This window comes from Chaetomium fimeti (genome assembly GCF_033439085.1).
Source record: "Chaetomium fimeti strain CBS 168.71 chromosome Unknown B0H64scaffold_5, whole genome shotgun sequence".
In the NCBI taxonomy this organism is placed as follows: Eukaryota; Fungi; Ascomycota; class Sordariomycetes; order Sordariales; family Chaetomiaceae; genus Chaetomium; species Chaetomium fimeti.
Window position 1 is genome coordinate 2,856,620 of NW_026944333.1, and position 21,372 is coordinate 2,877,991.

Genomic DNA, 21,372 nt, shown 5'->3' on the forward strand with positions numbered 1-21,372 from the left:
AATCACCAAGCTGCCGCCAATGTCTTGAACTGACCTGAGCCTGAGCTAATTTGCGACGACGAGCATCACCATTAACCACCGCAATCCCTTTTCTTTCCTCGACCAAACGTAACTGTGTATCTCACGTGGATACGCACTAATCCTCACCAATCGTTAGTACACGGCCCTCCCAATTCTGTCTGTGGCGATTCAGACATCCTTGTGTGTGCGACTGTCGCACTCGTTCGGTTTTGTTTTCTTTCTTCCCGTTTCTACAACGTGCGATCGAGAGCCTGATTAAAAACCCAACCAACCAACTGACCCTTTCCCCTCTCCGTTAGAAACCACCATTTTGACGCCAACAACATCGGCATCCTCTTTCTGAGGAGAAAATGTCAGAAAGAATCACCGACGACCAGGTCGCCGACCTTATCGCGCTCCTGCGCACCGATGTATCCATCGATACCAAGGTCCAGCAGGTCACGGCTGTGAAATCGAGCATCAAGCAGCAGATGGTCCCCGAATCCTGTATAGTACCGGTATTCGAAGCTCTGCATCTGGCCTCTAGCTCCCAACATGCCCTCCTCGTCAACGCCGGCTTCACAGCGCTCAATCACCTCTTCACCCGGCTGGTGAGGCAGGATCCCAGGTCTCTGTCAAAAGAGGGCACTCGCGCACTGCCCCTGATTACCGAAAAGCTGGGTGACCAGAAAGAAAAGTTCCGCCAGCTGGCTTCCCAAGCTTTGGTCACTCTCCACAAGGTGGCACCGGTCGAAGTTGAGCGCTCAGTGCGCAACGTCGCCATGATCGGCAAGAACGCGAGGGCAAAGGAGGCCAGTCTACATTGGCTACTCCAGGTACGGGCCAGGAACAGCGCTGCCCCGTACACAATCGCGCTAACTAAGAGTGTAGATGCACCAGGAACACGGCCTCCAATTCCGAGCCTACGTCCCCACCATGATGGACCTCCTCGAGGATGCTGACGGCATGGTGCGCGATGTCGCCAAGTCGACCGTCATCGAGCTGTTCAAGTACGAGCCAGTTCCCCGCTACCGCAAATCGCACAAGCTCACAGAAACATAGGAACGCGCCTGGGCCCGCGAAGTCGGATTTGAAAAAACAACTCAAGAACTTCAAGGTCCGCCCGGCCATCGAACAGGCTATCGTCAAAGAACTCAATCCGACGAGCTCCGCCCCGACTTCGCAGACCGATCGTCAAGAAGACGTCGCGCCTTCCCGCCCGACCCTTGCCGCGAGCGTGTCCTCTCTCGCCCACCGCCCAGTGACCCCCGGACTGCCAGACAACCCCCCAGCGGAGGCCGTCGAACCGTCCTACGTCAACACATCGCGCGAACTCGATGAGATCTTCCGGGATATGCACGGCTACTTCGAGGGCAAGGAGACGGAGCAAAACTGGCTAAAGCGGGAGGAGAGTGTGACCAAGCTGCGGAGGCTTATCGCTGGGAATGCTGTGACCGACTTCCACGATCAATTTCTTGCGGAACTCCGGGCGCTTTTCGACGGCATGATCAAGGCTGTTGTTTCGCTCCGAACCAGCCTTTCCAAGGAGGGCTGCAGCTTGATCCAGGATATTGCCAAGGCTTACGGCCCTGCGATGGATCCCATGGTGGAAATCCTCATGCAGACCTTCATCAAGCTTACCGCCTCAACCAAGAAGATCGCCTCTGCTCAAGCCAACACCACGGTCGACACCATCATATCCAAGGCTACTTATAGTAACCGTATCATGCAACACGTCTGGGGCGCGTGCCAGGACAAAAACGTCCAGCCGCGGCTCTACGCTAGCGGCTGGCTGAGGACGCTACTAGCCAAGGAAGCTCACCACAAGAACCACGTGGAACACACGGGGGGCCTGGACCTGATCGAGAAGTGCATCAAGAAAGGGCTCGCGGATCCCAATCCTGGTGTGAGGGAGAAGATGCGTGCGACATACTGGATGTTCGCGGGCGTCTGGCCTGCAAGAGCCGAGGCTATCATGAACGGACTCGACGCGACCGCTGCAAGGCTGCTGCAGAACGACCCGAACAACCCCAAATCGCCTAAGAAACCGGAAGGGGGGGCGCGACCTGGCCTGGGTTTATCGAAGAGCACAATGGGTACCTCGAAGCCAAGTGTGCGGGAGGCTATGATGGCGCAAAAACGAGCCATGACGACTAAAACTCTTCCAACCCGGCCGGGTTCAGCCATGTCGCATTTCTCGCCCGCCAAGTCCGTCTCGAACTCGTCGCAAAAGCCTCCGGCGGCCTCTACGGTACGCGCAAGACCAGAGTCGGCCATGCTAGGCTCTACGGGGGGCATCTCTGGTGCGCCTATGAGGCCTGGGAGGAGAAAGGCCGAGATGGCTCGGCCGGCAACGGCGGGGCCTTATTCGGTTAGAAGCCACGACCAGCCCTCAGCTGAACAGTCCAGCCCTCCGAGCAGACCGAAACCGAAAGCCGTGACACCCAAGTCGATAACCTCATCACCAAAGCGGACGGTCCCTAAGACGGCCCGGCCGGTTACGGCTGAGCCTCATCTCCCGACGCCTACCAGGGCGGGGACACCAAAGGCCATCGAATCGCCCCGGGCCACTCCATCTAGAAGTGTGCAGCCGATGGTTATCCCGCCGTCAAGCAGCCCGTCCAAGAGACACGAAGATTTTAGTCTAGTTGTGCCCATGGTGACAAGTGACGCGTCGCCTCCACAAGAAGAGCAGCGGCTCGTAGAATCCGTCGAGGATGAAATCGAAATCGACCTAGGGCCGGTCGAGACGCCGTCTAAACTTCCTCAACCTTCTCTGGATGCACCGGATAGCCCGCCTCAGGCCGTTGCGGCTGCTCTTGAGGGGCCAATTATCATGGCGACTCCGCCTCGGGACGTCGAGCCTGCTGCACCGTCCCCGCCCAGCGCCTCGCGTTCGTTGGAGGTTTACGAGGACCCGTTGACCCGGGAGCAGCAGGCAACACCGAAACCCATCTTCGGGCCCGTTCTGGAAGACAGGTCAGTTAACGAAGACGCAGCGATTCTGCAGCAAGCTGTGCGGCAACAACAGCAGCAGCAGCAAAACGGCGAGGCCAACGGAGCAGGCCCCTCCCCGGAGAAGGTCAAGCAAAACCTGCGCCTCCTAGACAGCGGCATCTCCAAGGTCCAACAAAAGTCCCTCGACGTCCACGGCTTCCGCAAGCTGCAAGGCATCATCCGCGACAGCGACATCAAGCCCGCCACTGGCGCCCCGCTCCTGACCGACGATAAGTTCGACGCCCTGGTCACGGGCCTCTTTGACTTTCTCGAGTCGCCCCTGACCAACCTCGTGCCCGAGAAGACCCAGGACGTCAAAGCCCAGGTGCTCGCGACCATCAAGCTCCTCCTCAAGCGCACGCGGACCTCCTTCCAGCCGCACGTCTCGCGCGGCCTCGAGAGCCTGCTGCGCGCCCGCGCGGCCTACGAGGGCCGCACCCACATCGTCAGCGGGCTGGAGCTCTTAGCCGCCGACCTCGCCGACCTCGGCGACGCCAGCGAGATCGTCCTCGTGCTCTGCCGCATGCTGTCGGCGGCCATGGACGTCGACGCCAACACCGACGTCGACGGCGCCCACCCCTCCACCCCCGCTCCCGCCCCCGCCACGGGCCGCTCCCTCAGCATGGGCCTGCACGTGCTGCGCGAGATGCTCGACGCCCGCGGCGCCGCCTTCGTGCCCAGCGACCCGGAGCTTGATGCGCTTGCGTCCTTGGCCGGCCGCTGCCTCGAGAGCCTCGAGTCGGCTGTGCGCATGGATGCGGTGTTGCTGTGCGTCGCGCTGCATGCGCGCGTGGGCGATGCCCGCTTCTGGGAGGCGCTTAGGGGCGTCAAGGAGGATCCGAAGAGCTTGATTACGTATTATATTGTTAAGCGGCAGAGGGAGGCTGGGAGTGGTGGTGCTGGTGCTGGTGTGGTTGGGCTGACTGCTTGAGGGGGGTGGTTGTGGTGGTGGTGGTGGTGAGGATGGATTGGGGGTTGCCGATTTGTTGTGTATTTCTTTCTTGGGTGTGGGAGGCGCCGGCTCGTTCGGGGGATCATGGGCTTCTCCCCGTCCCGTTTCGATGGCATGGGTTTCTCTTTTTGTATGTACTACCTAATACCACACAGCATAAGGGGGTTGGAGGGACGGGAAAAGCGGGGGGATGGAGCGCGGCGTCTTGTGTGTTCGTTTTTGCGCTGCGGGGGATGGGCGGTTGATCTGTCTTTTTGTTTCTTCTCGATGGAAGGAAGTCTCTGAGCCGGGCTGGGCTTTTCTCGAGATACATACTTAAATTAGTTACTGATGGCCAGCGTTGAACATAATCACTCCGTTCTATATATTTACATATTCTCCGCAGATTAATTTGTGGTGATGTCTGTTGTTCGGACGAAACTGAGGCGGGCCGTCCCCGGATTGTTGACATGGCATGGAGTTCGTTCTCTTGCCTGCAGCCCCCCTGACGTGACGGGATTGCAGGGACCCTGGAGATCAATCGATCTGTGATTCTCGCTGCGCTGTAACCTTGGGCGGGTTGGGCGGGTGGTCATCTCATTACGCTGCTGCGTCTTGCATTCCTCTCCAAGCCATTCTGGTTTGACCATGAGTCCAGACTCTTCCTGTGTAGCCGCGGGTGGAGGCAGACTCGAAAAGAGAAGCCTGGGGAAAATTAAACCTCGGGTTCGGTTTGCTCAGGGACGGTAATTGGGGGGCGTCCTCTTTTATTGTTATTAGCGTTGCAACGCTGTTTTGAGGGTCTTGGAGAAGCTATTTCGGGGTCTGCCCCTGAATTACTCCGAGTCTTTGAGGAAAGGTTGTTGTTTTGGACACGACTTCTCGGCTCTTCTTTCTACTCTTGTCGAAAAGCTCATCTTCTCACGAAATGTTTGCTGTTGATTTCTTGACAGGGGGGGTGGGAATCCCCTCGCCTGTGACATTCTGCAGCCGTCCACCCGTCACAGCGGCGGGCCGCCGATGTATGTATGTATGTACATACATACATATTCCCGAGACTCTGAATTGATGAACCCCCATCCCGCCATTGACAACTACCTTGTCCCGTCAACCCATGCCATGCGCCGTCTGTGCGCGCGCAGAAACGGCAAGAATAAGAGACGCGGGTGTTTAAAGATCCACCTCGACAAGATCGACCGAACTGGTTGCCGTTGCGGCTTCATCATGCTGGAGCCTTCGAGTTTGTGGGGTTTCCGTTCGCGTTTCTCCCTCAAGAAGCCCCTGGAATTGAACATGGCCTGGGGGGTTTCTATCTGAAACGCCAAGCGACGGATGTCGGGACCAGGGGATCTCTGCAAGGCCGAGTGCAGATCTCTCCCGAAAGAACCACGCCCCGCGCATCTTATTTGAGAAGAAGGGATGAAACCCGCCATGGGTGCTTGGATGCTGTGTACACCTCATACAGATTAGACGTCAGTTGCTGGCGATGCGGAAACACAGCATCATCGGATTCCGAGCCGGTGTGGTGACTAGGTATCGATGTTTCGACGATCAAGTGGCCGGATTTGAAACATGCGAGGTGTTTCTGGAAGAGGCGGGGTGGTGTAACCTGCTAGTACCGGACATATAGGTATACGACACTCCACCGAGTTGATGGACTTGACATGCAGCGTGGTGCTGGGGGCGGTAGTTTCAGATGCCGCGGCCCTCCCTAGTTCGAGGGTAATTTAAGCATCGTGGAGGATGGGGAAGACGGGAGTTGAAGGTGTCGGAAACAACGATAGACGAGCATGACGGTGTTGGTTCCAACAGCCGCCGGCAGCAACTGCTGTCAGTTACACCATCGGCGAGTACACGCACATACGCGACTGACATACCTGACCTCGTGGTGGCGGGGCTCAGTCATGCGTGGCTAGGCGATTGACGCTTACTCTGGCACACGGGATTCTATTCTTGCCATCAACGCCGCTTCCAGTCGTGGCTTTGGAAGATCCCGACGGAGGCGGGTTATTAATGGTAGAGCAATCAGCCGGGCCACATCACGTCGCCGCCCGAAATCGCACCATGCAGTCGCCCTTGGTTCATCTTCGCTCTACGAAGTACGAAGTAGACTGGGTCGCTCTCCTCCCGACAGTCCGGGTGTGTAACACCAGTCCTGTCAGTCCGCGGCGTCAGCGACAGCAGGCTCGACGTTTTGTTGGTGTGCGCGTCTTATGTAGAGAGTCTGAAGGGCTGTTTTCTGGGACCCGGCTGGCTGGTCGGATTAGGCAAGACAATATTATGTCTCGTAGTATGGTGGGTAGGATGTGCTTCGCTGGTTGTGAGATGGAAACGTTGGACACACGCCGAGGGCTTCAGTTTGGCTTCGAGAACAGTTTCGTGTTCCAGGTTTCTTTCCATGTTTCAAAGCGCCCATTCGCAACAGCGGTCAGGCCAAAGTACCGGTTATTTTTTTAATGGATTGGTATTTCGGAAAATGAGACTGAATTACAGGCACATGGGATGAAGCGCCCTCGACATTCTGGACCCATCCATCCATGATCCATAGAAATTCCAAGGGCACAAGGGTTTTCCTGACGCGGCCATGAAATGGAGCTTTTCGTGGCTGTTCTGGGTCATACAAGCTGCCATTGGTTCCTGCCCCACCCCTGTGCTGCCCCTGACCGCACTCTGAACCCCTGGTCTTGGCCTGTTGAACAGCGGAGCACCTGGCCCTGCAAGGACCGCCCATTTTGGCGAAGAAACAGCGTTCCAGGACAAGAGAAGCCAGCCAGCCAGCCAAATGCACGGCCGATCCAGCGCCCTGGCGTCTTTTGCATTTTCCGCATTCTCGAGCTCGAGGCCAGGTCAGGTCCCACCGCATCGGTCGAGGTCACCCAGTGTGCTTTCCCACATCAGCGGCCCTCTCGTCGCCGCCATCCCCCGATCATCAACCCTGTGCGTAGTACGAGACGCAAACAGTACTTTGCAGATTGCCGCACAGCAGCGCTGGGCTTATCCTCATCCCGCCCGCCCTCACCAAGCAAACGCCCTCTTTGCTCCTTAGGTGGCCCTGCTTTTCTGCTTGGCTGCCCCCCCTCCCTTTGACGAGTCGAACACCTTTTTTTCGCAGGGCAAGAACCCCGAACTTCGGTGACCTTGAGCTTGACTCGACACCGTCCCACCACCATCACCGACGATTGCTCTAGACCGAACCACGAACCGCTACGAACGACGGGCCAAGCTTGCCCTGCCGACCCGACGATCGCTGGACCGCTCTTTGTGCCCCCCGCCCTCCGCACCCTCTCCGAAATAGGACATAAACCGCCGGGCAGAAACGTGTTCCCCTGATGCGATACTCCCGGCCTCTCGACCACTCCCGACACTATCGCTAAACGTTCATGCCGTGCCGGCCTCAAACTATCGCTTACGTTCATGCCGTGCCGGCCTCAAACTATCGCTTCCCCGCCGGTGTAAACCTCCACTGATATAACTCCCACAACCAAGCCCCCCCTGACCATCTCCGAAACCATGGACGACTATCTGGATAGCGCCATGGATGCGGACGATGTCTTCCCCTGCAAAGGGTGCGGCGAGGTGGGTTTCAACGCACTTGGAGTTGCCGTGGACTAGTTCTGACGACATGATGCTCTAGATTCTGGAGGAGGGGAAGGCCTTCGAACTCGGTATGTTGCACCCGAAAAACAGACTACAATACCTGTGTGCGTGACGAGGTAGTGGTATCATACTAACCAAACCCTAGCCGGCAACCGATGGCATCTTGACTGCTTCCGCTGCAACACCTGCAACACCTTGCTCGACTCGGACGCGAACCTCCTTCTACTCGGCGATGGCTCGCTGATATGCAATAACTGCACTTACAGCTGTAGCGCCTGCAACAATAAGATTGAGGACCTCGCCATCCTGACCGGAGACCAGGCCTTTTGCGCAACGTGCTTCCGCTGCAGGAACTGCAAGAGGAAGATCGAAAACCTGCGCTACGCTAGGACGTCACACGGTATATTCTGCATGAACTGCCACGAGTCGCTGATGGCGAGAAGGCGCAAAAAATCAAAGGCGGCCGCGCAGGCGAAGCAACGGGAGAAGGATGCCTCCCCGATGATCACAGACAAGTCGCTGCCCGCGTTGCCGCCGAACGCCGTTCCGCCGAACAACTCATTTTCCAACACGGACCGGGTGACCCCCGACTCCGATACGCCAACGGAACTGTCTCCGCGGCCTCGGGCCGCCTATGGGATAAACGAGTCCTCTTCCCGAAGCAGCTCGAGGCCTGATCGTTCCCCAGAGCGGGGGCATGAACCCGGCAAGGAAGCCTCCCTTGCGCCATCTGGCGGCTCGACCTACAGGCACAACCGAAACTCGGCCATTTTCGCAGGGAACATGGACAATGGCGACTCGGACGGGGGCTTCTTCATCCCCGTCGCGCTCGACCCGAGTCCCGGGCCGGCGTTGACCCCGCAGTCCATGTCGGATGCTTTTCCCGAGTCGAACAGGAGGACTAAGGACAGGGACTATTTTACCTCAGCGAAGCCGCCTACAGAGAAGAAGACTGATTCGCAGGCATCGACGCCTCACATCGCGTTCCAAGAAAAGTCGAGGCAGCCATCTTCGGATTACGAGGCACCTCAGCAGGACCGACCGGGGCGAAAGCTTTCCAAGAGGAACGGAAACCCCAAGGCCTCACCTGGTGTCGAGGATGGAAAGGGTCCCAACGCGAAGACGCAGCCCAATGAGGAGTTCAGGTTGCAAGACGCCCCAAGGACCAAGAGGCTTGGTAATTCCAGGAGCAACTCCGTGTCCAGTAACTCGCTGGATGTGCCTACTCCCGCCAAAGCACCCCCGGCCCCCCCGCGAAACCGGGAGGCTCTCTCTAACGCTACAAACGCCGACTCTCCCCGCCACTCCGCGACGGTGGACAAGTCATCACCGCCGAGACCTTCGCAGGACTCCCGGCGGAGGGACGATGATGGTGTCCGCCCCTCGCTTGACTCCGCAACTTCCAACCGGCCGGACCGGCCCGAGGCAGCTGTCGCGCCGCCCATCGTTAGGAAGGAAGTAGCTCAAAATCAGTCACGAAATGGTGAGCGAATAACGCCCGGACACGCTAAGGGAAAGGGGGTCGGGCTGACGAATACGAAATCAGTGAATGGCAACAACCCTGCTCTACCGCCACGTCCGACTGTACCCGAGACAAAATTGAGCGACACGTACATGCAGCCCAGGGCGCCACCTCAGCCTCCGTCTCAGGGCGCCAAGGAACCCGCGACGTCCGTCAATGAGGCGTCAGAACCAAAGGTGTCGCCCAAGCTGCCGCGCTGGAGCTCGGGCGGGGAGTTCACGATGGATGAAGATATGGCTAGAATACTGGGCACCGACGAAGGATCGTCCTCGATCCTGCGCCGGGTTTCGAACGCTGTCCGCCACGGGAGAAACAACAGCGCAGAGACAATCAGTAACAGCAGCAACAACAACAGGCTTGGTCACAGCAGGAGCGTGAGTGAGACAACCAGGGGAACTACATCCCCCCGCTGGCCACGCACGCCGATTGCCGAGGACCCAGATGGCTCCCAGGATACCAGCAGCACCGCTTCGGCATCCGGAGCCGGGCAGGAGGATCCTGCGCTTTTGAAACGGCAGCTGAGGAGCTCGGAGCAGCGCGTGGCGGAGCTCGAGCGGCAATTCAACACGGAAAAGGACCTGAAGAGCTTGAATAAGAAACTCGTCGAGAAGAGGAAGACTGTCTCCGTGTTGGATACCCAGACCGAGATCATGATCCGGCAGATTGAGGTGCTCGCCGGGTATGTGGAGCGGGCTAAGAAGACCAACGAACCCATCGACGCCCGGGAGCTGGAAGAATCGGCAATCAAAGAGTTTGTGCAGAAGCTTGACAAGGTCAAGCAAAACATGACGGTGGCCATTGAGCAGCTTCACGCCGAGCGGGATGAACTCTTGGAGGAGAAGGCCCAAGCGGTGGAGGACCGAGACCAGGCGCTACTGGAGTTTGCGCAGCTTTCGTCCAAAAACGCCCAGCTGGCCGATATGAACAATGATTTGACGCACCAAATCCAGGAAAGATTCAAATCGCAAATCAACAATGGCGAACTAAGGATGCCACCCAACGGTCTCGGCATCTACGGTCACGCCAAGGGGGTATCATCGGCGTCGGTCAACCTGGATGCCGTCAGCCTGCAAACGGGGACAACCATGGTCGGTACCGATGCGGATGAACCCGTCCTGGAGGGGCCCACGGTGGTCAACATTCGGAAGGGCCAGGTGAAGAAATTCAACTGGAAGAAGGGTTCTAGCAAGGTCGCACACAACATTTCCAAGGGGATCAACCGCGCAGCAGGCGCTTTCCAGCAACAGGAACAAGCTCGGGCGCAACAACAACAACACCAAAACCTGACGGGCGATAGCATTGGCCTCCCTTATAACATGACGGTCGCCCAGGTCGAGTCGCCCGTTACCATGGCCCCTCCCACCGGGCCCATCAACCGGGTCGGGACCGAGAGCCAGCGACAGGGGTTCGGCTTCTTCAGCAAGAAACAGGGCGCCATGCCCAAGTCGACCTCGACCACAAACGTCTCCAGCACGCCTGCTCCGGCCGAAGCGCCCAGCACCCTGTTCGGGTCTGACCTAGTTGAGCGGGCCGACTTCGAGCGCCGCCAGATCCCTAGTGTGATTACGCGTTGCATTGAGGAGGTGGAGCTGCGGGGGATGGACATCGAGGGCATCTACCGCAAGACAGGCGGCAATTCGCTGATCAACACGATCCGGGAAGGGTTTGAGAAGACGGAGGATTTCGATATCTCGGACCCGGCGCTCGACATCACCGCCGTCACGAGCGTGCTGAAGCAGTACTTCCGCAAGCTGCCGACGCCGCTGCTCACATTTGAAGTCTATGACCGGATTTTGGAGTCAAATAGTAAGCGCCTCCCCATTCTCTATTGCCTCGTTCATGCCTAGATGAGAGACGGTGCTAACCAACATGTCTGTGTAGCGGTACAAGATGAAACTGAGCGCTGTAGCCACCTGAGAAAGACGGTGAACATGCTCCCTCCCAAACACCGGGACTGCCTCGAGTTCCTCATGTTCCACCTGGTCCGGGTGGCGAGCCGGGAGCGTGAGAACCTGGTATGTTTACACACCCAATACCCAACCCCCACCCAGTACAGTACAGTACCTTGCAGCAGCAGCTAACCCATCCCCTTCTTCCAGATGTCCCCCAAGAACCTTGCCGTCGTCTTTGCGCCCACCATCATGCGCGACCACAGCCTGGAGAAGGAGATGACCGACATGCACGCCAAGAACCTGGCCGTGCAGTTCCTCATCGAGCACAGTCATGTCATCTTTGGCGAGGCATGAGCCAGCCCCCTCCTGTCCACCCAGCCAACTAGGGCTGGGTCTGGGTCGTAGGATAGAAAAGAAAAAAGAGGAACTGAAAATCAAAAAGGATCGTTTGTTTTGTGATGGGAACTGGGTGAGGGAAAGATGGGGGTGGGATGGCGGCGTGGCTGTGGTGTTGGGAACCGAAACATTGCTGCGTGTTGCACTTTTTTTTTCTTTTTTTTGCTGCAACTGTGTGATTTGTATATACCTTGAGCCTTCGAGCTGTTTTGTTCTTTCTGAGAGACACCCCTTTTGTTTGTTGCCCTTGCCTGGTTGCTAGTTTTACTCTCTTGTTGGCGTGGAACGGTTGTGGTTGAGTTGGTGGGAGCAGTTGGGTGATTTCGCTCATGGTTGGTGTTGTGCTTTTGGCGGGGGCTATGAGGTTGTGGCTTTGGTACAGCATGGGCGAGAAACCCTTTGGTTTGGTTTGGTTCTGGTTGGTTTTATATGATGATGATGCCTTTGCTTGTGGTTCTGAGGTGGTGGAAGTGGATAATACGTTTCAGTTCAGGTGCTGGTTGAGCTCGGTCTGCCTATGTATTATGTACGGTTATGATTCCCCGGCTGTCGATTTCTTCTGCTTGGGCTGTTTAAATAGCCTCAACGAAAGTATGTACCAAACTCCCAATATGAAAGTACGATGCCTGCCTTGAACCCGGTTCAACGAAGTGGCCCGTTGCTCTGCCCCCAACAAGAAAAGACAACCCCTTTTCCCCAACCCACAACCTCCCTAGCCCGACGTCCCAACATGCTCCTTCCTACCCGACAACCCTCACTCAAAACAAGCGACCAGCCCCCCCAGGGGTATCATCATCAACATCATAAAGCCAACCAAAACACATCCCCCCCAAAAATACCAACCCCACCCCATATCAACCTCACCCCCTCCCCACAACCCGCTGCACCCTCTCCAACAACAGTTTACTCTCCCGCCCAATCTTGACCCGCCCGTCCCGGCCGGGGGTCTTGGCTTTGGCCATGGCCTTGCGGTACCGCTCGCGCTCGGCCACGCGCCGCTGCCGCTCCTGCTCGCGCGCCGCTGCCTCGGCCGCCCGCTCGGCCGCCTGCTGCTTCGCGCGCTCGGCGGCGGCGAGCTCTTTGGTGTAGTAATCCGGGCGGTGGGCTTTGCGGCGGGGGGGTTTTTGGTCGTGGGGCTGTTGTTGTTGTTGTTGTTGGTGGGTTGGGGAGGAGGGGTCGGTTTCGGTTGTGGGTTGTTGTTGCTGTTGTTGTTGATGTTGATGTTGATGGCCTGGTTTCGGGCGGGAGGTGGGCGCGTCGAGCATGGCTTGTCGCTCGGGGTGGATCTGGACTGGGGGTGGCTCGGTCCCGTCTTCTTCTTGGTTCGGGTGTGTGGTGGGTTCGGTGCCGTCCTCGGCTTGGGTGTGGTCTTCGGGTGCTGGAGCTGGGGCCTGCTTCTGGTGTTCTGCCTTGATTTTGGCGTACTGCTTCTTCACCTTGGCTTTGGTGATGAGATCCTTCTTGATCTTGGTCACTGTGGGGGGTGGGTTAGTTTATGCCGGCAACGGTCTAAATCAGGGGGGCAATACCTTTGCGACGCCAGGCACCGTCGGGGAGGTTCTCAGGTCCAACTCGGAATCCATGTTTGGCCTTCTTCGGTTTTCTGGTCTCATCGGTCGTGGAAGATGGGCCAGCCCCATGGACGGCATCTTCATCGCGGGGGCGCTTGGCAGGCATGGCTGAATTGCGAGATGGTGTCTGGGTCGGGTGTTCTCTGTCTCAGCCGCGATGTGGTTCGGCAGCAGAGGCGCAATTATTTTTTGGTTGCGATAAAGCCGATAAAGAAGCCAGTTGACCCACCTGCCCGCTCTCAAGGCCCAGAGCGGTGAGAACCGACCCCCACACAGCTCGTCACCCATGATCCCGGCTCGCTTAACTGGACCCTTCCATCTGCATATTTTGGGGTTTCCGTCATTCTGCATTCGCTTGCTTTCAGACACAACTCGCCGACCAGCCAGGTGTCTAGGTAACTATAAACAAGATGGATGCATCGTCCAGGTTGCAAATTGTTACGGATACCTAGCTTTGTTCCTCCCAGGCAGAATCAAGAACGGTCAACTAAAACAGGAGCGCTTTTCCCACTCGGGAGTTCCGGCTGGTTCCGAGTGGCAATGACGCATGATCGAGCGTTTGATCAAATCCGGCAAGATTGGCCAACCGACGAACCCTTGGCGGTGGGCGCAACAGACAGTCCATTCTGTGGGTGTTGTCTTACAGTATATACATACAGGTTTACTATGGAAATACTGAGATAGACCAGTAGCCAAGATGGCAGGATAAAGTTGACGCCCTGGATTAGTGCTTCCCACCCCTAGTTGACAGAACCTCGAAAGTCGTCAGCCTTCCGGCCACGAGACGCGCTGGGTGAGCCGTTTTAGGGGGGTTCTTACCCCATACAGTGCGGGTATGAGCGGTAAATGGGCCCCCGTTCCGCTAAAACCCCATGCCATGACCCACGTTGCAGTCATTGTCAACGGGTCGCTTCAGACCAATCCATCCGTTTTCACCCAGTTGACCCGGGACTGTCTCCCGCCTTCTGCAACAAAGTTTTACAAGTAACAAGGAAATGGCAAAACTGCCTGCGTGTTTCGTGGCCCAATCTCCGCCCAACTATAAAATTATAAAATCATTACCTTGGTGGGCATGAGATTTTCATACAAAAGCAAGGTCGGATCTGGCGTTAACCAAAATAACTACTTGCCTCCATACCGACCGGGATCCAGCATCCTTCTCTTCACGCCTTCCCGCGCCTGGGCCGCCTTCCCGCCAACGAGAACCGTTGTTGGGTCTCGTGTGACTCTTTAACTGTTCCAACTTTCTTTCCCACTGCCTCTCACAAGCGCACATTTATTTGACCGCCCTGGTTTTACCATCACGTCGTCTGCTCGCCGTTTTAAGGAAGGCGTGTGTGGATGGATGGTATGGGTAGGCGTAGAACTGTCGCCTTTCCATGACCAGGAAGTCCATGTCATCATCATCACATCCTCCTCCTCCTCCTCCTCATCATCATCCGTAACATCACAGCTCGAAAATGCCTATGCTTCATGAAGACGATATGGGTCGGAGGAATTCGGGGGATTCCGACTCACAATGCCCCGAATCCGCTCCGGTCCCGATACCAACACCACCAGGAATGGCCAGGTGGTCTCGTCGCCTCTCAGAGGAGAGCATCCGGACCGAGCTATGTGAAGGGCCTGTCCCGGACAGCCCGCCCAAGCCATCCACACCCCAAGAAGCCGTCTCTCATGCGGTTTGCAACAGGGCCGAACTCATCGAGCGGTTGAAGCGCGGCGAGAGCCCGGCCTGGGTCCCGAACCGTCTCGCACACTTGGAACCACAATCTGATATCGGGTCTTCGTGGCTGTCTGAGGAGAAACTGGAATCTTTGTTCCGTCAAAATAAGGCCGCTTCGCCACCGAGAACGCCTCGGTTGACGGGCCCGGCCTCGCCCGGTTTGCTACCTGCACCCACCATCACCCCAGAGAAGCAAGATGTGACACGGGGCCAGCAAAGTATGGGCTCGCCTTCGCAGGAAGGGTTGAACATTGAGCGCCCACGGTCGGCCCTCCACAGCGGCAACTTCACCCCGGTAGAACTTTCTCCACGCTCCGGAGGCACTGAGGACACCGTCCTGCCCGACAGCGAGAGTCACTTTCCCTCAGCTAGCGCTGGATGGATGAGCACATCCCCTCCAAGGGACTATACACCCTTTGACTTTGCCCGGGGCGCGGCCGATTATAGGAAAGAGGCCTTCAAATCTGGCCCTGCTTCATTAAGCTCTTCACTCTCTTCCAGCTTTGCTTATCAGCCGCCAACCAGTCCGCTCGTTCAGTCAGAAAGCAACGAGGACCTCGATTTCACATTGCCTCTCGATAGTTTCAACATAGATGCGAACAGTCCTCGAAATCCTCGACGCCATACCCTAAACTTTGGCCACTCGCCCTTTGCCAACCCAACCGGCCACAGGCAGTCACCTCTTCGCCGCGAGAGCACTTACCCGTACCAAGCGCATCAACCCCGGCGATCCCTAAGTTCGACGCCAAATCCCTCTTTCACCGGGACTCCCCCACAAACGCCCGCGCTTTTCCGGTCCCGGCGGCCGTCGTTTGGCTCGGAAGCCTCCCCCTTGCACCATGCGTCTATGGTGGGGTCCTACGAAGAGAGTATCCTCAGAGGCCGCATGTCCACGATACCCTCTCGACCCCTGGAGTTCACGGCCCAGATTGGGGTTCTCGGCCTTGGAAAGTGCAAAGCAAGCCTCCGCTGCCCAGCTCATGTGACCCTACCGTTCTCGGCCGTCTTTTACAACTATGCCAGCACCTCCTCTGGGGCGAGTAAGGTGGAAGACGGGCCAAGTCCCTACGTTGGCCAGATTGATCTCGAGAACGGATTGCCAAATCCCGAAGAGGGGCAGCGGGCCAAGAGGAAACTGCAAACTCGGTACCAAGATCTTAAGGGTACGGGAGAAGAAAAGCCGCGGGCCCGTGAAAGCCTAGCCGAGCTCTCGGAAGGCGAAGGTGGCTCTTCTAGGACAACGACGTCCAAGCGGCCGTCCAGAACACCAAAGGCGCCCCCTGGTGGAGGTTACCGCATCCCGGAAAAGGGTCAGCTACAGATCATCATCAAAAACCAAAACAAGACCGCCGTCAAACTCTTCCTCATACCGTACGATTTAGCAGGCATGGAGCCCGGCACCAAGACCTTCATCCGCCAGCGCAGCTACTCAGCGGGGCCCATCATTGAAGCAGAGGTTCCCAAAGACGCCCCAGCCGACCGCCCGATCTTACGCTACCTCATTCACCTGCACATCTGTTGTCCTTCCAAGGGGCGCCACTATCTCTACAAGTCCATCCGCGTCGTTTTCGCCAACCGCGTCCCCGACGGCAAGGAGAAACTCCGGAACGAGGTTACTTACCCGGACCCCCGATTTTCCCCCTACAAGCCGGTACGCGTGATGCACCCACCGCCGGGGGTGAGTGGTTACGCCGCTACCAGCACCAGTGTACCCTCTAGCGCCGCCCTGGCGGCAGAGCAGGCCTTCCGTCGGCGCAGCCTGGGCTTCCCCGGACACGGGCACCATCCCCTCTACCAGCAGCAGCACCACCACCCCTTCCCCAACGAGGATCCAGACCATCCTCCCCAGGACCCACAGCCCAACCCATTCAGACGTTTCAGCGCCAACCCCATAACCCAGCCCGGGGCCCGCCCAGGCTGGAAAGGAGACCACACCCAGCTCGACCAAGGCACCTCCACCACCCCCACAGCAATGCCGGGCCTCGAGATGACCGGCCCTTCTTCACAACCGCAAACCTACGACAAGCTCAGCAAAGGCGACCTCGGCTACGGCGGCGTCCGCAGCTCACACCCCTTCAACAACAACAACAACCCCAACCGCCCTCTCCACCACCAACAACACCACACTCACCACCCCTACCAGCACCACCGCCCCCATCACCCCAACACCACCACCACCAACCCAGGCACCTCAGAACCAAGCGCAACAGCGACAGAGGGCCTCCTCTCCAAACGCCTCCGTTCGCTCGGCGTGCAGCACCCTCCTCCCGTCCCCACGTCATCGTCATCGCCACCGCCACCCCCGCCCCCGGCCCCGGCACTTCCATCTCAGCGCGGACCGCATCCGCCGCAGCCCGAGGAGGGCGGGGTGATGGAGCTGAGATAGGTAGCAAGCCTGACGAGCCCTGACGAGCTGGACTTAGCTAGGTGTCAGTCTTCTTGGAAATGATAATGTTGTTGTGGATGACAACAGGAGATGTACGATTTGGGGGTGGTGTATAGTACGAGTATGTATGATGAAGCTGGGTTGGTTTGGTTGGTTGTTTGGTGGGTGGATTGCCCCAAGGTACCTCGTTACCGAAGACGTGCCGGTATTGTTTATTTTGAATGAGGAGGGAGGTACTCTTTGGGGGCTTGAAACGGATAGCGGAATGGTATCGTGAAAAGCACTTTGTAGCAAGATCATCACAATTCACAACTCATCAGTTCATTTCATACCACCCAAAATGAAAGCTAGCCAATTCGGCCAACGTAATAATAAGTCATATCTCCGTTACTACAAACAGGTAGGTATCAAGACGGCGATAAAGCTTTGGGTGCCAGTGACTCTCCGTGGGGTTGCTTTTCACCACCATCGCCCCTCCTGTTTCGCTTGCTCTCATGCTCCTGGAGCCCGTCAGCCACCGGGAAACAGCCTCGGCGACTCGGCTCTTATGGCGCAGAGGGCGTAAAGCAGCGAGTTACACGCCGATCGGTAGGCGCCGCTTAAAGCTTGTCGTAGTACTAGGTAATGCATTAGCAGCTGTGGTTGACTGAGAGGACCAAAGTGAGAACTTACGTTGTCGACGCCCGGGACCTCGACCTTGAGACCCTTGCGCTTGCGCATTTCCTGCACAATCCCGCCAACCTTGGAAGTAGCATCCAGAGCAGAGCCACCAGGAAGAAGCTGCCAGTGGTCGAAGACGGACTGGGGGAAGGCCTGGCCAGAGGTGCCCTGGCGCAGATCGGCGTTGAAGCCGAAAGACTCCATGACAGGGAGGTAGGCCTTGATGGTGAAGAGGGGAGTGCCAGGGCGCTGCTCCTCGTTGAAGACGTGACCTCTCCGGCGGGTAAGGACACCGTAGACACCACCCATGGCTTGCTCGGGCACCTGGATTTCGACCAAGAAGACGGGCTCGAGAAGGGCGGGCTCGGCCAGGAGAGCGGCGGCGTAGAGCACGCGACGAGCGGTAGGGATGACCTGACCACCACCACGGTGGATGGCATCGGCGTGCAGGGTAACATCGAGGATGTTGAAGCGGATGCTGCGCATGGGCTCCTCGGCGACGGGACCCTCACGGGTAGCCCATTGGAAACCGGAAACGACGGAATCCTTGATTTCGTTGAGGTACTGAACGGCCTTGGTCTGGTCAACGAGCAAGTTGGCGCCGTTAGTGTCGGGACCGAAGGCCCAGATCTTGCGAGCATCTGTGACGTCCCAACCGAAGTCATCGGCAAGCACACGCGCGCGCGCCTTAAAGTCATCACGCGGGGTGATCTTGCCGTCCTCGATCGCCTTGGAAACCTCCTCGTCCATCGGCTCAGCAACCATGTACAAACGGTTGTGCTTGTTGGGAGACTTGGAGAGGGCAGTCATGCTAGATTTAGCACCGACCGTCTCACGGTACTGGACGACGGGGTCCGAGATGATAAGAGGAACACCAGCGTGGTCGTCCTGGAGATCCTTCAAGCAAATCTCGAGATGGAGCTCACCAGCGCCGGCGACGACGTGCTCGCCGGACTCGTTGGTCATGGTCAGGACGCAAGGGTCCGACTTGGACAGACGCTTGAGACCTTCGACAAGCTTGGGCAGGTCCTGGGCGTTCTTGACCTGGACGGACCGCTGCACGACGGGCGACACGGAGAACTTCATCACCTTCATGTTGTGGGCGGTGTCGCTGGTGGTGAGGGTACCGGACTTGAGCAGGAACTGATCGATACCGACCAGGCCGACAATGTTACCCGCGGGCATGTCGTCGATGGGCTCGACCTTGCCGCCCATCATGAGGACAGTGCGCTGAATGGCCTTGATGAACAGGTCCTCCTTCTTGCCCGGGGTGTAGTTGGGGCCCTGGATGCGGACCTTGAGACCAGAGCGGACGGTACCGGAGAAAACACGACCGAAGGCGTAGAAACGGCCCTTGTCGGAGGTGGGCACCATCTTGGAGACGTAGAGCATGAGGGGGCCCTTGGGGTTGCAGTCGCGGATGCTGATGCAGGCCTCGTCATCCGGCGCACCCTCGTACAGGGTCTCGGCACGGTACTTCTGAGCCGTGACGGGCGAGGGGAGGTGAAGAATCATCATCTCCAGCAGGCAGTCAGCGGCCGGCAGGAAGGTCTTCATGACAACCTTGAGGAGCTGCTTGCCCTCCTTCTCGCGGTCGTCGACGGAAAGCTTGAGGTTGAGCTTCTCGAGGAGGCTGGCGGTTTCTTCCTTCTTGAAGTTCATGACAGCGGCGAAGATCTTGAAGATGGGGTCCAGGATGAACTGGCAGAAGGCACGCTCGAGCTGCTTGCCCTCGTGGGTGCCAGACTTGGTCCACTTCTTGGTGGTGGGGTTAAAGTAGCTGTCGCCCTACATTTTGTTAGATCAAGCTGGTCAGATGCACAGAAAAGTGGCACCACTCACCCAGAGACGCTCCATCATCTTGTTGCGGTCGACGCCAAACTTCTTGGCGTACCGGGTCGCGAACTGACGGATGGTGAAGGCCCAGCCGTGGAGACCGGAGCCGAAGGCGACGGTGCCGCGGTCGGGGTAGACCTGGACATCACCGAGAGTCTTGTCGAAGTAAGTCGAGATGATGACGTTCACCGACTCGATAGTACGGGCGAAGGACTGGTAAAGGTCCTCCTTGGTGACCTGGAGCTCGAGGAGCGCACGGTCGACCTTGTTGATGATGACAACGGGCTTGATGCGCTCACCAAGAGCCTGCCGAAGCACGGTCTCGGTCTGGACGCACACACCCTCAACAGTGTCGACGACGACAAGAGCACCGTCGGTGACACGGAGGGCGGCAGTAACCTCGGAGGAGAAATCAACGTGACCGGGCGAGTCGATCAGGTTGATAAGGAAGTCCTTGCCTGTATTAACTATTAGCTTCCTGGCGATTTCCCGAAATGGCGCTGCCGGAACATGACCTACCGTCCGAAGCCTGGCCGACAATGTCCTTAAGATCCTCCTCATCGGGGAGGGTGCCGTACAGGGAGATGGCCGTGGACTTGATGGTGATGCCACGTTCTTGTTCGTCCGCTCGGGTATCTGTCGCCCGAGCCTCTCCGGCCTTGCCGGACGAGATGATACCGGCCTTGGCCAGCAGGGAGTCGGTCAGAGTGGACTTGCCGTGGTCGACGTGCGCAATGACGGACATGTTGCGCACGTTCGTGGGCTTGTCTGCGAACGAGTAAGCAATGAATCCGGAGGCGTGCGCCTGTCAGACTGCGCGGACTTACCCATCAATTGACGGATCTCATCGATCGTGAAGCTATTGAGGCACCATGGTCAACACTGTACTCTGTCTGCTCTCAACAATGGCCACCGGATGCTTGTCTTATCTCCGGGCGGGGTAGTGAAGCCCGTCGCAAAGATGCGCATCGCAAAAGGTGCGATGCACGCACGATAGACAGCTCGATCGACGATGTGGACAAGGGGAGCTTGAAGCATGACTTACTTGACCATCTTGGCGGTATTGAACGATACCTGCTAAAATGGGTTCGACAGAAAGTTGATGGAAGTCTGGTGAAGAATCTCCAGGAGGAGAGAAATTTTTCTTCCCCAGGTCAGGTCGGGTTGGCTAAAGTTGGGCGAGCCCGAGAGATGTGGCAGGGATCCCGCAGTCCTGCTCGGTGGATCAGCTATCAGCGCTAGACCGATAGCAATAAACAGGAGGAGGCTGGTGATGAAAAAGGCGCGGAGGGCAGTGGAAGTGGAAAAGCCAGCTGTTCCGAGCCTTTAAAATTGCGGTTGCGAGGGAGGAAAATGTGCACAGAGTGGGGGAGGGAGGAGGGGTAAAGAAGTGGTGGGGCAATGCGATATCGATCAGCAGCCCCTCCATTGGACCCCCTGCATCCAGGTTGTGCGCCGGCTGATTCAACTGGGTGGCCGAGGGTCAAGCCCTGTTTTGCCCCTCCTCACCAAGCCGGACGGAAAGAACCCCGCACCTCGGGGGCAGTTGAAGAGTTTTGTGTGGGACAGTGCACTTACCTCCTTAAACTTCCAGCTTCTTTCGGCGCAAAAGTATCTGTGTATGCAGGATTGTGACGATAACAGCAGGAATGGGTTACCTGGGGCGCTTTTTAAAGCTGCTGGACTGCATCCATGGTTGGTGAAGCTCTCTCTGAGGAATGGAGCTTGGGCCCTCTTTTATGTTAGTTGACGTATGAGGTCGAGCAGTGGCCCCTCTTTTTACGAACTGCTTGTCCAGGCCGTTGCTGATTAAGACGGCGGCGAATCACACACAAGGATCGATGAGCCATTCGGCGTGGCA

At 57.6% G+C, this 21,372-nt stretch overlaps 6 protein-coding genes across 6 annotated transcripts; 4 read left to right on the forward strand and 2 right to left on the reverse strand.

Moving 5' to 3' along the window:
- Positions 1-371: 371 nt before the first annotated feature.
- On the forward strand, positions 372-3,928 carry B0H64DRAFT_418504 (clasp N terminal-domain-containing protein; the record flags this gene model as incomplete). The annotated part of the gene is made up of 4 exons (XM_062805323.1): positions 372-836; positions 892-1,010; positions 1,063-2,371; positions 2,405-3,928. 4 exons carry the CDS (start codon positions 372-374, stop codon positions 3,926-3,928), a joined length of 3,417 nt encoding a protein of 1,138 aa, XP_062658267.1.
- B0H64DRAFT_401482 (uncharacterized protein) lies at positions 3,875-4,320 on the forward strand. The gene is made up of 2 exons (XM_062804163.1): positions 3,875-4,079; positions 4,111-4,320. Exons 1-2 carry the CDS (start codon positions 3,961-3,963, stop codon positions 4,232-4,234), a joined length of 243 nt encoding a protein of 80 aa, XP_062658268.1. The 5' UTR covers positions 3,875-3,960; the 3' UTR covers positions 4,235-4,320.
- A 2,907-nt stretch (positions 4,321-7,227) lies between these two features.
- Positions 7,228-11,307, forward strand: B0H64DRAFT_194512 (uncharacterized protein). Its single transcript, XM_062799140.1, has 6 exons — positions 7,228-7,504; positions 7,563-7,593; positions 7,671-9,008; positions 9,072-10,853; positions 10,929-11,062; positions 11,147-11,307. Exons 1-6 carry the CDS (start codon positions 7,439-7,441, stop codon positions 11,291-11,293), a joined length of 3,498 nt encoding a protein of 1,165 aa, XP_062658269.1. The 5' UTR covers positions 7,228-7,438; the 3' UTR covers positions 11,294-11,307.
- Positions 11,308-12,195: 888 nt separating this feature from the next.
- Positions 12,196-13,012, reverse strand: B0H64DRAFT_443802 (uncharacterized protein; the record flags this gene model as incomplete). Its single annotated transcript, XM_062806736.1, has 2 exons — positions 12,196-12,809; positions 12,865-13,012. The coding sequence occupies 2 exons, from the start codon at positions 13,010-13,012 to the stop codon at positions 12,196-12,198; spliced, it is 762 nt and encodes a 253-aa protein (XP_062658270.1).
- Positions 13,013-14,274: 1,262 nt separating this feature from the next.
- On the forward strand, positions 14,275-17,031 carry B0H64DRAFT_194545 (uncharacterized protein). Its single transcript, XM_062799141.1, has one exon. The coding sequence runs from the start codon at positions 14,367-14,369 to the stop codon at positions 17,013-17,015; it is 2,649 nt and encodes an 882-aa protein (XP_062658271.1). The 5' UTR covers positions 14,275-14,366; the 3' UTR covers positions 17,016-17,031.
- A 318-nt stretch (positions 17,032-17,349) lies between these two features.
- B0H64DRAFT_401491 (P-loop containing nucleoside triphosphate hydrolase protein) lies at positions 17,350-20,915 on the reverse strand. The gene is made up of 6 exons (XM_062804164.1): positions 20,557-20,915; positions 20,339-20,370; positions 20,031-20,279; positions 19,518-19,969; positions 17,688-19,463; positions 17,350-17,632 (listed from the first exon to the last, which is right to left on the reverse strand). The coding sequence occupies exons 1-6, from the start codon at positions 20,562-20,564 to the stop codon at positions 17,615-17,617; spliced, it is 2,535 nt and encodes an 844-aa protein (XP_062658272.1). The 5' UTR covers positions 20,565-20,915; the 3' UTR covers positions 17,350-17,614.
- Positions 20,916-21,372: the final 457 nt, after the last annotated feature.

What these genes read in the sequence shown, in the direction of transcription:
- B0H64DRAFT_401491 (XM_062804164.1), bottom strand. An exon ending in TGAGATCCGTCAATTGATGG is followed by an intron (nt 20,280 to 20,338) that starts GTAAGTCCGCGC and finishes ACTCGTTCGCAG; the next exon opens with ACAAGCCCACGAACGTGCGC. An exon ending in AGATGATGGAGCGTCTCTGG is followed by an intron (nt 19,464 to 19,517) that starts GTGAGTGGTGCC and finishes AACAAAATGTAG; the next exon opens with GGCGACAGCTACTTTAACCC.
- B0H64DRAFT_401482 (XM_062804163.1), top strand. Translation starts at nt 3,961, where the DNA reads ATGGATTGGGGGTTGCCGATTTGTTGTGTATTTCTTTCTTGGGTGTGG. An exon ending in TGGCATGGGTTTCTCTTTTT is followed by an intron (nt 4,080 to 4,110) that starts GTATGTACTACC and finishes ACACAGCATAAG; the next exon opens with GGGGTTGGAGGGACGGGAAA.
- B0H64DRAFT_194545 (XM_062799141.1), top strand. Translation starts at nt 14,367, where the DNA reads ATGCCTATGCTTCATGAAGACGATATGGGTCGGAGGAATTCGGGGGAT.
- B0H64DRAFT_194512 (XM_062799140.1), top strand. Translation starts at nt 7,439, where the DNA reads ATGGACGACTATCTGGATAGCGCCATGGATGCGGACGATGTCTTCCCC. An exon ending in CCGGATTTTGGAGTCAAATA is followed by an intron (nt 10,854 to 10,928) that starts GTAAGCGCCTCC and finishes ATGTCTGTGTAG; the next exon opens with CGGTACAAGATGAAACTGAG. An exon ending in GCCGGGAGCGTGAGAACCTG is followed by an intron (nt 11,063 to 11,146) that starts GTATGTTTACAC and finishes CCCTTCTTCCAG; the next exon opens with ATGTCCCCCAAGAACCTTGC.